Source organism: Colossoma macropomum, unplaced genomic scaffold, assembly GCF_904425465.1.
Source record: "Colossoma macropomum unplaced genomic scaffold, Colossoma_macropomum, whole genome shotgun sequence".
NCBI lineage: Eukaryota > Metazoa > Chordata > Actinopteri > Characiformes > Serrasalmidae > Colossoma > Colossoma macropomum.
The window spans coordinates 11,819,800-11,834,453 of NW_023494798.1; the positions used below are offsets into that span (position 1 = coordinate 11,819,800).

The 14,654-nt window shown below is 39.2% G+C and overlaps 1 protein-coding gene across 1 annotated transcript; it reads right to left on the reverse strand.

Annotated features, from left to right (window-relative positions):
* Nucleotides 1-569: 569 nt before the first annotated feature.
* On the reverse strand, nucleotides 570-14,505 carry LOC118818554. The gene is made up of 10 exons (XM_036585800.1): nucleotides 14,435-14,505; nucleotides 8,520-8,597; nucleotides 3,377-3,450; nucleotides 1,825-1,880; nucleotides 1,637-1,711; nucleotides 1,448-1,525; nucleotides 1,218-1,316; nucleotides 1,055-1,102; nucleotides 883-963; nucleotides 570-760 (listed from the first exon to the last, which is right to left on the reverse strand). The coding sequence occupies exons 1-10, from the start codon at nucleotides 14,503-14,505 to the stop codon at nucleotides 611-613; spliced, it is 810 nt and encodes a 269-aa protein (XP_036441693.1). The 3' UTR covers nucleotides 570-610.
* Nucleotides 14,506-14,654: the final 149 nt, after the last annotated feature.

Below are 14,654 nucleotides of genomic sequence, written 5' to 3' on the forward strand. Positions count from 1 at the left end.
GTAGTTTTGAGATAACGTCATGGACTAAAACAATTTTTTTAATACTTTTGTGGTGGAGGGGTACATGCAGGGTGTTGTAAGGCAATATAGTCCCTAATAAAATCTTATTTTTTCAGATGTAGAACTATTTTACTATCACTAAGATTACATATAAAACGCGTGTTGGTTTACTACTTTGGATAGTAAATAAAATGCCTGCGCTGTAGACATCACAAACCCTGGTGCCTATCAGCAGCAATATAAAGAAATCTAAATCTTCACGTTTCGCTACAGTAAACTATTTCACATCAAATTGAAATCTGAAATTTTGAACAATTATTGTTATTCCCCTTTGAAATAAATATTATTTCATACCATGTCTCCAGTCTAGAGATGAGTAGATGTGATGATCCACTGTCATGCTCTCAGAGGTAAACATTCAGGGGCTCTCCTGGATACACAGGAAACTGCATCTGAAAAACACACACACACACACACACACACACACACACACACACACACTTTCACAGAATGTTAGAAAAAACAATATAATTAGCATTACTAAAACTACAGTTACTATGATAAAGAAATTTAAAATATATATATGATATCAAAGATATGTAGAGTGTGATTAGAAGCCTGGAGGGGGTCCTCTTGGTTTGCTGGAAACCATGAATGGTGACGGTGTCTCAAGGATCCGTGTGTTGCTGGACCGATGAGTCCTGAAACAGCCATCTGAACCAATGGACACCATCTTCAGTGTCTTCGACACTTTGGTTTGCTGCAAAACACACATAGAGAAATGCTGAAAATGCATAAATTTATAATTGGACACAATTTTACAGAACTACTTTGTTACAATCTATTAACTGCAACTGCAAAACTACACAGTGAAGTACTAACCAGAGTAACATTCTGCAGTGATGTCTCCACTGATTCAGTGCGAAGGTAGATGGACGCCTCGCTGATCGATGTTCCAAAGCGCTGAATGAGCAGATGAGATGTTGATGAAAATATCTAAACAGGGCAATCTGGTAGCAAAAGTCTTACAGTCCAAATGAGATTGTAGCTTTACCTTGATGCAGGTCACAGCAGCCACAGTAGCGAAGTGCTGAGGAGGAAGCTGTAAAATCAGTGAACACCATGAGGTTAAAATAAAAAGGTAGTAAAACAGACAGAGACGGCAGAAAATATGATCACAGTGAAATTATGAACCTGCACCAATAACTGAGTCTCACCTCCGGGAACAAATGATAGAAATGGTTGCTGAGCACCCACCAGTGCTCAGACTCCAGCCCCTCACAGATGGTCTTGTGTTGGAGCTTCAACTCCACCAGCTGCAGGAATCATGTGAAAACATCTCAGTAACTTCACCACTGTCACATTCAGAATCAAACTACAACAGTCAGTAAAGTGTTTCTCTGTGCTGAAAAGTGTATCATTGGCAAAATAATCAGCTGAAACGAACCTTCGCGCTGTCAAAACGTGGCTGTGAGAAGGTGTAAGCAAACATCCTGTTTGCTCTGTGCAAAGCTTGGCAGTGCTGCTACAGGGACAGAGGAGAATAAAGTGTTTAGGGGAGACTGCAGTACTAATCAGATATTAGTGGGAAAAATTCTTTCTTTGCATTTAATCAGTGTGAAGAGCAGAATTTTACCTCAAATCTCACCAGCGCTCCACAAGAAAGGGGTGGAATTAAGACCACCTGCTGCCAGCTGAGCACAGAAACCTCCTACAGCAAAGACAAATAAGTGGTTAATACAGGGACACTGGTGTAGTCAAGTATGAATAAACTTTATCTTCATGATCTTTAGCCATTTCAAACTGTTAAGTAGGAAAGACCACCTGTGGCATGGGGGCACAGCCTGAAGAAAAGATGGCCCGCTTGTGTTCCTCCGTTCCTGAGGACAATAGTTTAAATAGTAACTGACATGTTCAGGATCCTGAAGGGCTTTACAGTGTAAAGAGTATCTGCAGCACTGTTCAAAAACTCTCCTGAATGAAGAGCAGCTGAAGGGTCACTATGAGCTGACCGTTTGTTACTCTGGGGCCGAATTACAGAAACATCTTAACTCTGAAATCTTATCTGTTTAGTAACCATGACAACTTCAAGACAAAAGCTATTACAGAACAACAGTTCCTAACTTCATAATCTTATCCTAACTCCAGATGAGAAAACAGTATTACAGAAACATCCTAACTAGACAAATTTTCCTAAATACTGTCCTGACTTTAGAACAACACCAGTGTTACTCTAACTTCTGTTTTAACCGTCTGTTGCTATTATTTTTAGACAACTCTCAGATAACAGCAGAGCCCACTGATGGCAAAACTGGCACCCCAATGGCTTTCTGCTCAGTGTTTTCCAGACAGCCCACCGGTGGTTAAACAGAGTATCAGACAAAATGTCACTTTTCATCACTTTTTACCACTCACAGTCAATTATTTATTTTCTTTACTTTCTTTCTTTCTTTTGTTGCCTTTTGTGAATTAGTTTAGTAAAGAATTTTAATTTAGCACAGTGTCAGCAACAACACTGTCAACAAAATCATATTATATCAGGCCTAGTCATTAAATATTTCCCCTGTAATATTTTTCTTATTTTATTGTCCAAAATAAAAGTCTGCATGCATTTAAAATTTGTTTGTGGAGATTAAAAACTAATTAGATTTTGTAAGCAGGACAATAATCTGGGTGGTCTGAGGGTGGACCAGCATACAGTCAAGGGGGTGTCGACCTTATCGAGCCATTGGACCAATATTTGCTTAGTATCTGGGCTGTGACAGGCAGCATAGTTCACTACTAGCATAATGACGTTACATTTATTTATACTGCAAAATGGTGGGTTGACTTTTGAGATGTTTCTGTTTTTCTAAAAATCCCAGACACTGCAGACTCGATCTACACCGTCCCCTCTTATTGTCTTCGTGTGTTAATGTTGATGAAAACTCGTCTAATAAGATATTACAGTGATGGTGGTGAATAATGAGGAGACAGAGCTGAAAACTGACTTACATTTTTCACATTATTGTCACGAAGTGACTGCACGTATCGTCTGTTGCTAGGTAACAGACATAACAACTGATTAGCTTTGGGCTAAAGTTAGCTAACGTTACTGACACAAAACAAAAGTGAAATCTGTAAAATCACCCAGTCTCGGCCTGTTAAAGTCTTCAACCGGTAACCTAAATAAAAAGTGCATTTTTTAAAAGCCTTTCTCCCCAAAACCCCCTCAGACCTGTTTGACACTAAAACACACCGTCAGCTGTAACTGCTGCAGTTCAGAACACGCTGTCAGGATCAGCAGCACTAAGTTTCGCTCTCTGCAGCCGTTATTCTACATCAAGTGTCTCTCTTTGCGCTCTATGCTAGCAGAAATATCCGCTCGCTAACTCACCGTCGCAGCCGTCCGTCTGGGTCGCTGCATCTTGGTCCCTCGTCGTCCGCTGTCCGTCCAGGATCCGCCGCCACCTGTAAAAAAGAAAACAAGAGGTTACAGCTGCTGCTGAGATGCCGGCGGCACAAAGAACCGCTGGCCGCAGCTGAGCGCCGAAGATGAACAGAGGAAGCTTCATCTTAAAGCAGAAGGACTCCGGTAGTTCGCTGTGAGTGAGAGCTCAAGTGAAAGCAGCTTGCTCGTTTGGGTGTCGGTGAACGACTGAACGATTTCAGACTCTCAGCTTCTTTAGTGTTCTATGGAACGTTCTTTCACCTTGGTAACGTTCTTTAGTTCAAAACATCTTTATGTTACGTGACAACAGTGTTTGTTACATCCAGTCCATTATACTCACATCTCACCTCAGCTCAGTAAAACTCCTGAACACTCGATCAGTGGCTTGATTTTTACTAATTCAGCAGACAGGAAGCTCTGATCACGATGCAGTCTAAGGCAGATACGTTAGAGATCAGCTACAGAACTTTATCTGCTCATTTATTGAGCTGAAGTGCTGCTTGTTGCCTAAACGTTTCAGCAGCAGTGCATCTTTCCCAAATAACTCTCCCTATTTTGAGGGTAATCTAAACTAATGAAGTCCATTCTTTACATGTTAAAACGGTCAGACTGGATAAAAAGAAGCAGTTTAAACTTTACATGAAACACTAACATATTAAATGCTTGGATTCCTGTACAATAAAGGGAAACCCTGGATGGGTGTCAGTCACAAGCTGAACTTGCTTTGGCTTGTTTGTCTTTGACACACTTTCACATCACCTACAGAACCACCTCTTTGTAAACCACAGTTCTAGACTTGTGTAAGTTAGACTGTATAATTCTACCATTACACCAAACCCTCCAGCCAGTCAGAATCAAAGCACTACAGCATGAAGAAAGAGATGATTGTGAACTTCAAATCTGTGGAGAGTCGAAATCCCCAAGTTCTGTGGTCTGCAGATCACCGATGACCTCAGCTGGACAAAATTCTGGTACTAGCGTATAAAGCTCTGAACAGCTTCGCCCCTCAGTAACTGACAGAACTTATCTCTTATTATGAACTGTCACTCTTACTACTACATTGACATATTATGTACTATGGTGAACTGTGGAAGTTGGTGCTGCCAGATTCAAGATTCAAGAGTTTTATTGTCATATGCACAGCAGAAACAGGCAGTTACACTGTACAATGAAATTCTTACTTTGCTGTTCCTCCATTCACCAAATATAATCTTAAAAATAGAAATATAAAAAATATATATTTAATACACAGAATAAGTAGAAATACACTAGAAACAACAGAAAAAAGGACAGTTATATGTGCAAAGTTGAAAGAAAAATTAAAGTTACATGTGTGTATGTGCAAGTATGTAGAGCAGCAGTCCATAAAGTGCATGTTGCGAGTAACAGATGTAAACAGTAGTGCCAGTCCCGCTGCTCTCACACACTCACTCAGTATGTTGATGGTGGACTGGAGGGGCTCTGACCTGTTTGTTTTTGTGCAACAAGTATTACATTCATGGCTAATTTGTTATATAAATTAAACACAAATTAGACCCTGATTTAGTGAATGAACCTTTAATGGGAGTTTAAAGTCATCTTACAGAGAGATTAACACAGTAGCTCTGTGTAAAGGAGATTTAGACTGTATTTCCTGTAAAATAGCTCTACAAGTGGAATCAACTCAGAGTCTTAATCCTGCTGTGTCTTACAGGAAATTGTCCCCAAAGAATGTAAAAGGCAAGATGGAGATGAACAGTGGAAACACTGAGCAGTTTTTATAGCTTGTTGAACCAGTTCATCTTCCACTCTAAATGAACACATTATTATGAATATATAAGAAATTTAACCTTCACTTTAAAATACATTTTGTACATTTTATACTATTTTCTCTGATGTGGATTTTGACATGTCTGAGGTGCTCATGGTTAAGTTGAATGTCTCTTTTAAGTGTAACTTAAATAATGCAACTTTTAAAATTTTCTATCATGCATGTTGCCATGACAGGGTGGACGCATGCACATTAGGGTGGACATATACATGTCATGTGTTTGTTGTTTTCTTGTTGTTGTTCTTGGTTTTTTATATAAATTAATAGTTTCTATTAACTGTTAAACTACTGATGTTAAAGGAGTCAAACTGTTATGTCAAGGTTTTTAGAACAGGTTAATTCTTCGTCCTGTCACTCATCACACTGCAACAAGAGCACTTAAATAGTCAGCATGACCAAAACACAGACACATTCAGTCTCTCACTCACCCAGAGTCACTCTCCACCCTCAAATATAAGCTTAGGTATTTATTATGGACACACTGTTAATGAAACTACTGCCCTTGTTGTACATATGAAATGTTCTTGTCCACCCTGTCATATCCTGGTCCACCTCGTCATCTTCATGTTTTCTTAGAATGAATCAGAAATTCTTCACAGGTAAACAAACCATCATAATTGATTTATTATACATAACAGCCTCAAATGCACAGCACACCAATAATGACTCTTATGATTTTCTGCTTACTCCAAATACAGTCATTAAACAAAGACATGTTTGATGTCCAAGTTCTGCTTCTTTAGTGTAGTATTAGAGCTGCTAGGCTAACAGTGCTAATAAGCCTGGGAAGCAAATAGTCACCTAAATGGTTTCCTCAAATACAGGCCAAAATCTTCATATACTTGCTTCAAATTATGTTAATAAGCTACATAAATGTGTTTATAAAGCAGTTTAGTAGAACTGCATGAATATACCTAATTTAAACATTTAATCTTAAAAGGAACTACATTATCATCTGGATAACGTCCTGTTTTTCGGTACTATTCCTTCTTCAAACTCTGAGAGGATGTAATGCAGGAGGGTGTTGTAAAATGTCACTATGCAGGTATGTAGCTTTAGCACAGTTATATCTCAGGCTTGCTAACTGTAAGACAGTCAGAAGTTGCATATGAAATTTTGATAAACCTACAAAAATGAGGTGTCATGTGATGCAGCAAAATTAACAGCAGTGTATTCTAACATGTTCTTAAGAAAGAGTGGTGACCTAAATAAGACCCTAAGTGACCTTTATGTTCAAAACCAAGGTCAGTGGCCCTTTTATGACTATGAGTTTCAGTTTGTCAGTCAGGTGGTTTGTCCCCAGGAAAACCATAAAAATAAATAAATTTGTTATTATTGTAATAATAAATGTTTGTATACTTGAAATGAACTTTTATACATACATTGTAAGAACAAAGGTTTAAATTGGTGTCCAAATACAAAGACTACTGTATAAATATAAATTTGATTAAATATGAACTGATTATTATTTTTTATGTTTGGTTGCACCAACTGACATTGTCTTGGTGAAAAATTCAATGATCTAGTTTAAAATTAATTCATACCTATATGACAGCTATGCAAGTAATATAATAAATGAAATAAGTTGAATAAATTCTTGCAGATACATAAATGCACTTCACATCCTTTTAAAAAAAGATTTTTTTATTATGATTTTGAAAGCTTTACCACTCATTGACCAAGTAAGTACAAATAGAAATAAAAGAGCTACATGTTTACAACATGGAAATAAATTGTGACTTTACTGAAAATATTCAGAAGGTTATAAATACTGTGCAAATACAATTTACACAACAATCCACATCAAAGAATTATAGGTTATTAATATGCTGCTGAAATATTGCATTATTTATGATTGCCAATAATCATGACCTTAATTTCTTTTCTTACTAAAGTCAAAATCCCATCTGAATGATGATTAGTCCGAGCACGGATGCCAAACTGTTATAGACAAATAGCAGAACTGTAACTACAGCCAACAGTCTAGAACCCAGGCTGGGAAGCCTTCTAGCAGGATCTCAGTAAAGAGTCCATGTATATTACACAAAGCAGATTCACTGCTTTAACACAAAAACCTCTGAGCTGGTTGGTAGCTTGTTGTCTGACGATGAGATGAAGTAACATCTTCTGAATCAGTCCATGGCTAAGATGATGATAACAGATCTTGAGTATGACACATATATTATATTTATAAATAATTATATTACACATATAATTATTTCTCTGATATGATTAAAATGTTATTTTTCATATTTGGCAGTGACTCCCCGTTTGTGTATGCCTCTGAAACTGAAACTAGGGAGAAGTCCACCAATTATTCAAAATTTATTTGTGACCAAAGTTATTCTGAGAAGTTTGGTGTAAAATGCTCCGTTCTGGAGAAACTTCCAAAGTCAGAATTGATCACAGTGGCGTTGAAACGGACCAGACGTCTGAAGAGCTTAAAGCTCCTTCACAGAAAGTTTCTACATGAAATGGTTATGAATACGCTTTCTGATGCCTGAGACACTGTTTTACAATAGTTTTGAGATGTGGGTCTATTAGTTTGGGACTAAAATGACTTTTTAAATGCTTTTATAGTGGAGGGTGTTGCAGGTGTTGTAAGGCAACGGAGGTCTAGTCATCTGGTCCTGCTCCATTGAAAAGTAAATAAATTGCCTATACTTGCACTTTAGACATCACAACCCCTGGTTCCCATCACCACCACTGTAAAGAAATCTAAATGGTTAAATTTATTTACAACAAACCATTTAACACCAAACTACTCTGAATGACTGTTTACACTGCAATGATTCAGGTATGCAGAACTTTTGAAAACACAGGAGAATTTCCCTTCATTATTGATCAGTATGATTATGATTATTTTCTACCATTTCTCCAGTCTGGTGATGAGTAGGTGTGATACTCCACCGTCACACTCTGAGAGGTAAACATTCAGAGGCTCGTCTGACTACACATAACTGCATCTAAAACACACACAAACACACACACACACAAACACACACAAGCACACACACACACACACTCATAGAATTTTAGAAGAAACTATTATTTGTGTTACAAAAATTACAATTAATATAAAAAGGTAAAACTGTGATAACAAAGTGTAGAGTGTCGGTGATTAAAAGCCTGGTTCTGGTGCCCATGACGAGTAAAATTTTCGTCACCAATAAAAAAAAAACGAAACGGGACGAAACACAGCTGCCTTGTTTATATCTCATAATAAAACAATAGACAAGCATCATAAACACACCACAGAAGCAGGGCGGGACACCTGACCATTTTGCGGCCGTAGAGATGCTCTGGCTGAAGTCGCTGTGGAAGGAGATGCTCTTAGAGCTGGAGCAGGTGGACGAGCTGTGAACAAAGAGACAAAGTCAACAGAAAAAAATAAGGTTTTTGGTTTTATACAAATAAATGGGATAAAATCAATAAACGGCCAACACAGGCAAATCCTAGCCAAAACAAGTGTGGAGACAAACAAGGCCAAGTACTCTGCAGCTACTCAAGCACAGTGAGTAAACGGACAGACCATGAACACAGAACTAAAGAACTAGTCCATTTAACTTTGAACAGGGTCCGCGGGGGTGGGGGGCACAGAAGATGAGGAAAAGTGCTGAGTTCCCTTTTCGCTTCTCGACTGAACACTGGCCAATAATCCATTGTGTAAAAAGAGTTAAAGAGATTAAGAGGATTTTTTTTTTAAAGAAAAGTAATGTTTGATCACATTTATCAACACATTTCAGTGATTCTTTAAACTGATGGAGAGAAAGAATATGAAATAAAATGAATGAAGTGTCCACTTCAGTACCACATTAGTACCAGCAAAAAACACTTCATGTATTTTATAGGTGTACCTACCTGCTAAAGGCTCGCCGACAGGATTTAACTCTGAGGGCGTGACCATTCAGACCAATCAGACATGAACAGCTTGAGCCCCTGACCAATCAGAAGATGAAGTAGTGTGTGCTTACACATTTAAATGGGCAATGCTTTATCGTTATATCCTCATAAGACCTGGGAATTTATTCTTTGTCTTCAGTGGGGTCATGAGCGTCCAAGGGATATTTCAAAACCATATAAGCTACAGTGCTGAAACCTGGTCCATCATGTAGAGGACATCCTGACCTTTCCAATGATATTTCATTCATTACAGGAGTTCTGCCTTTTCAAATTGCCTGTCATCTCAGCAAAAACATTTTATGGGTGCAAGAGAAGCAGTAAAACACCATTTATGATGTTTCTAAAGCCTGTAGTTGATATGTTTTAGGTAGAAAACGTTTTAGCTCATTCTCAAAGCAATTTTTTATTGATATGCATAAAAGTTTAACCACCTAACAGTATACTTTTTGAAGTCCTCTGTGGTGGATATTGCGACTCACTAAATCTGTTTTTACATGAGAATTACGGAATCACAGGTGACAGGAAATTGACTGAGGCAGAGAGAAATAAAGGATGATCACACCCACCTTGATCCAGTTAGGGTTGGAGGCAACAACTTGTAAGCTGAGCAGTTAAATACATTATTGTGATGTTACTGTATCTATTTTTTTCTTTTTGATCCTCATTTTTTGTACCACCAGTGTTTTAAGTTTTACTCTTACTACTAAATGGACAACTGGAATAAGTGTATGGAGGCATTTAAGTTAGAAATACTGACTGGGTGCCCTGGAATCACACAGCCCTGGAGCGGTACATCCTTCCATTTGTGCTGGCTGCTGCACGATTGTGTCCCTAAGATATTACATTTGCACATCTAAAACATGCCTGTAACTTACTGTGAAGGAAAATCCATCAGCAGGGTGGTCGTTTACAACAGCCTATGTGCGCCTTTCAGAGAGGTTAAATAAATGGAAAGAGCACTTAGAAAACAGGATCTTTGCGGTCCCAGCCCACTGTAGCTTGGAACGTAATTATTAAAATGCCTTTTTAAAAATCATCTTTTCTTGAGTTAATGTGCGAGGTTAGGAAATGTTTGCTAGTGTCTCATAAACAGCAGTAACGTGATGATGGAGGCTCGTCGTCCGACAAAGCACCAATGGAAGCGGCTAGTAGTTGGTCTGGTCAGCATATTTATATCCCGGATGCTCCACGGCAGCAACAAAAGCACATTTTTTGACTCATTCATTGAAAATTATGGGAATTCATTGAACAATCAGCATCTTCGTACACCCTATCGTCAGAGGCACGTCTGGGTGGGGGATTATTTTTTTCATACAACCAATCTAAACAGTTGTCGGGTTACGTTTTACAAAAGTCCCCCGTCTGCATTCTAAATCCGACGTTCATCAACTGCAATTGATAGGAGCTACACAGCCAGCGGTAACGGGGCATTTTCCCAATTTCTTATACGTGGCTTACCACAAAAGTGTAGTCTGCGTCATGCTCTTATGCCCATATAAGGAAGGTCTAAGCTGGAGTTCTCTATGTCCTATGAACATTCTTCTCTCTAGCATTTGTTTACACCGAGTGCATGTAAAATAAATACATCCACTCGTATTCTAGATTTCCCTGCACACATATCAAGTGACAAAAAATGCTGGTGAGATTTGTGTATGCTCATTTAACCATCAGAACTGACAGTACGCAACTTTTATTAATGAGGGCCATTTGTTGAATCATCTAAGTCTTGAAATAATTTCTAACTTTCTAGAGTATTTCCACAGATTTTTCTAACTTTCTGCATTATTAAATCATTAAGATTTTAACAAAGACATTCAGAGTGGTTTGATGTGAAATGCTCTATTCTAGAGAAATTTTCCAAATCAAGTATTGATTAAAAAAAAAACAGTAATGCGGTGGGTCCACCAGACCCACTGAGAAACAAACACATGAACACCCCACAAGGGTTAGGAATACACTGCCTGAGACCTGAAACAGTGTTTTGAGATCATTTTTCTTTTTTAACCATTCAGGGCAGAGAGGTGCAGGCAGAGGGTTGTAAGATAAAACATCAGCAAAAAAAATATTTTTATTCTTTTATTTTACCATTATCAGTATTGTATACTAAAACAAGTAGTTTTTAAACATAAAGTGTTCAGGCTCACTGCTCAATTTGCATAGTACATAAAATGGCTGTATTTGTGTTGTAGATATTGCAACCCCTGGTTCTTATTACTACAGTTGTAAAGATAATACAAGTTTTTAAGTTTCTCTATGATTAACCATTTCACATCAAACACCAAATGACTTTGCATCTCCCATGAATTATGTAGAATTTTTGACAAACCTGTTGACATGCCTGGCTGGACCCAACACGCCATCTACATATGTATATCTATGGTTTTAACAAAGACATGGAAAGGTGGGGGATATGCATTAAAAAGAAGGCATCTCTAACCTGTATAAGACGGGCGTAAGTGTTTAGGACTAAGCTTCTTACATGGTAATTTTTACTAGATCGTGAGTGAATAGCCATACCATTTGTCCAGGACGAAAGGGGTTAATTCTACAGCTGTGAAAATCAGCCTGCACTTTTTGTCTACAAACTCCCCTTTGAAGTCTTACATGCACCTCCTCCCAAGCTTGCTTACTCCTCCTATGGCTCTCCTGACCAAGGGAATAATGGTGGTTGAAAGCCTAGAACACACTGAAAGGGAATTAAACCAGTGGAGGAGCAAATAAGGGAGTTCTGCGTATATTCTGCCCATGGTAAAAAGCAAGACCAATCATTTTGTGACCTTCCACAATATGATCTTAGAAAGTGCCCTGTTTCTTGGTTAAGTCGCTCTGCCTGCCCATTCAACTGCAGACGATACCCTGAAGTGAGACTAACATTAATGTTGAGTTGTTTGCAAAGTACTTTCCATACGTGTGATGTGAACTGGGGGCCCCTGTCAGATACTCTGTCTTCCGGTAGACCATAGAATCGGAAGACCTGATGAAACAACGCTTCTGCAGTTTCCATAGCTGTTGGCAGTTTCTTCATCAGGACCAATCTGCAAGACTTAGAGAATCGATCAAAAACCACTAATATAGTTGTGTAGCCTTGTGAACTAGGGAGATCAGTCATGAAGTCAATACTCACATGGGACCATGGTCTGAGTGGAATGGGCAAGTGCTCCAACAGACCGGCAGGTAACTGACGTGGTGATTTAGCTTGAGCACAATTACTGCAAGCTTTAACAAAATTAGAAACATCCCAACTCGTGGGTGCGTGGTCTAGTTCCCAAAGACGGGACAAAGCATCAGTGTTAGTGTTCTTAGATCCTGGAAGGTAATTAACAGTAAAGTCAAATCAAGTAAAAAAATAAAAATATAAAAAAAGAAAAAGCCCAACATGCTTGTCTGGGAGTTTAACATTTTGCATCTCTAATATATTCTAGATTGCAGTAGTCAGTTAAAACTACAAATGGATGTTGACCCCCCTCGAGCCAGTGTCTCTATTCTTCAAATGCTAATTTCTAATGGCTAATAATTCCCACATCATAGTTGCATTCTGCCCCAGTCAATTTGCGTGAGTAGAACACACATGGAAGGAGTTTAGCCAGATAACCAAACCTTTGTGATGGAAGCATCTACCTCCACTACAAAGAGCTGGGTAGAATCTGGATGCTTCAAAATAGGAGCTGACATGAATCGATTCCTTAAGCTTGTAAAGGCCTCTTCAGCTTGACTATCCTACTGCAAATTCTTACTGTGGCCTCGTAACAAGGATGTTAGACGTGCAGCCACTGAGCTGAAACCTTGAATAAACCAGCGATAAAAGTTTGCAAAAACTAAAAATCTTTGCAATTCCTTGGTAGTGTGGCGTTTTGGCCATTGCACAACAGCATTTACCTTGCTTTCATCCGGAGAAACATTCCCCCTTTCTCCAACACATAACCCAGAAATGAAATCTTGTCCTTGTGGAATTTACATTTATCAGCTTTTACATAAAGGTTATGTTCCAACAGTCACTCAAGGACTTGTTTGACGTGTTGTTGATGTTCCTCCAAGGAGTGTGAATAGACTAGAATATCATCAATGTACACTATCACCCAGCAATCGAGCATGTCTCTTAGAACATCATTTATGAAGGCTTGGAACAGCGAGAGTGCATTAGCCAGGCCATATGGCATTACTGAATGTTCATAGTGCCCCCAAGAGATCACGCAGGCAGTTTTCTATTCGTGCCACTCCCTTATTCCGATCAGGTTATATAAGCTTTTCAGATCTAGTTTGGTAAACACCGTAACTCCCATTAATTGTTCCAGGGTCGCAGGAACAAATGGTAAAGGATAGTAATACTTGACAGTGATTGAATTCAAACCCCTATAATCAATACAAGGACGTAATCCTCCATCCTTCTTTTCAATGAAGAAGCTGGCTGCAGCAGGGGAGGCAGAGGGACGAGTGTACCCCAGTTTTAGTGCTTCATCAGTTAACTCATCTAATGCCTCAGGCTCTGGTTGTGATGAAGGATAAATTGTATTCTTAGAGGGTAAAGTTCCTGGAAACAGTTCAATAGCACAATCTCCTGGTTGGTGTGGTGGTACTTCATTAACCTTGGACTTGGAAAATACTTCACTGAACCCAGAGTAATTCGGAGGCACGTTAAAGGAAGTTAAAACATCTGGGCTTTCCACCAAGGTGGCTGGGAATACAGATCTGAAAACCCCACTGAACAATTCCTCTTTCTCCCCAAGCTATCATGGGTTGATGCTGGACCAACCATGGGAAACCTAAACTAACTGCATTCTTTGGGGAGTGTATTGTGTAAAATGAAATACTTTCCTCGTGCAGCATTTCCACTCGCATAGTTAGTGAACAAGTCCTTTCAGTCACTAAACCCCCTCCTGAGGGGGGATCATCCACAGCTCGCAGTCTGAGTGGGGGCTGAACTCACTCGAGGGGAATGTTGTGTCACTCCACCAGCTTCCAGTCAATGAAGATGCCTGAAGTTCCGGAATCGATCAATGCTAAAACATTGAAACCTGTGAACCCAAAGACAACCAGACTATAATGGACATATTCTTATCTCTGATAAAGGAATAGTTCAACGAACTCACCTCCAACGCCCAAGCTGAGCCAAGACTTTCGGTGCAGGTACCAAGCATATGATCGGCACGACCACAGTAGAAGCACAAGCGCTCTGTGCGAATACGCTGTCTTTCTTCTGCTGATTGTCGTGCTCTGCCCAGTTTCATGGGTTCTGGCTCTGTTCCGTGGAGGGTTCTGGAAGGGCTGCTGGTCTCAGCCGTCTCTTTTCTCACAGTAGCCCATCCAAAGCAATGCAGGTTTCAATGAACTGATCCAAGTACATCTTCTTACCTCGGCAGACCATTTCGGCTTGTAAATCCTTCTTTAAACCTCTCTTATACGCTTTTGGACATAGTCTGCCGCTGTACGATTCCCTTGTTTAATCTCGCATAATTGAGTTCCGATGTCTCTGCCAGCTCAGGGGTGGTCAAACACAGCTTTAAACAACACATA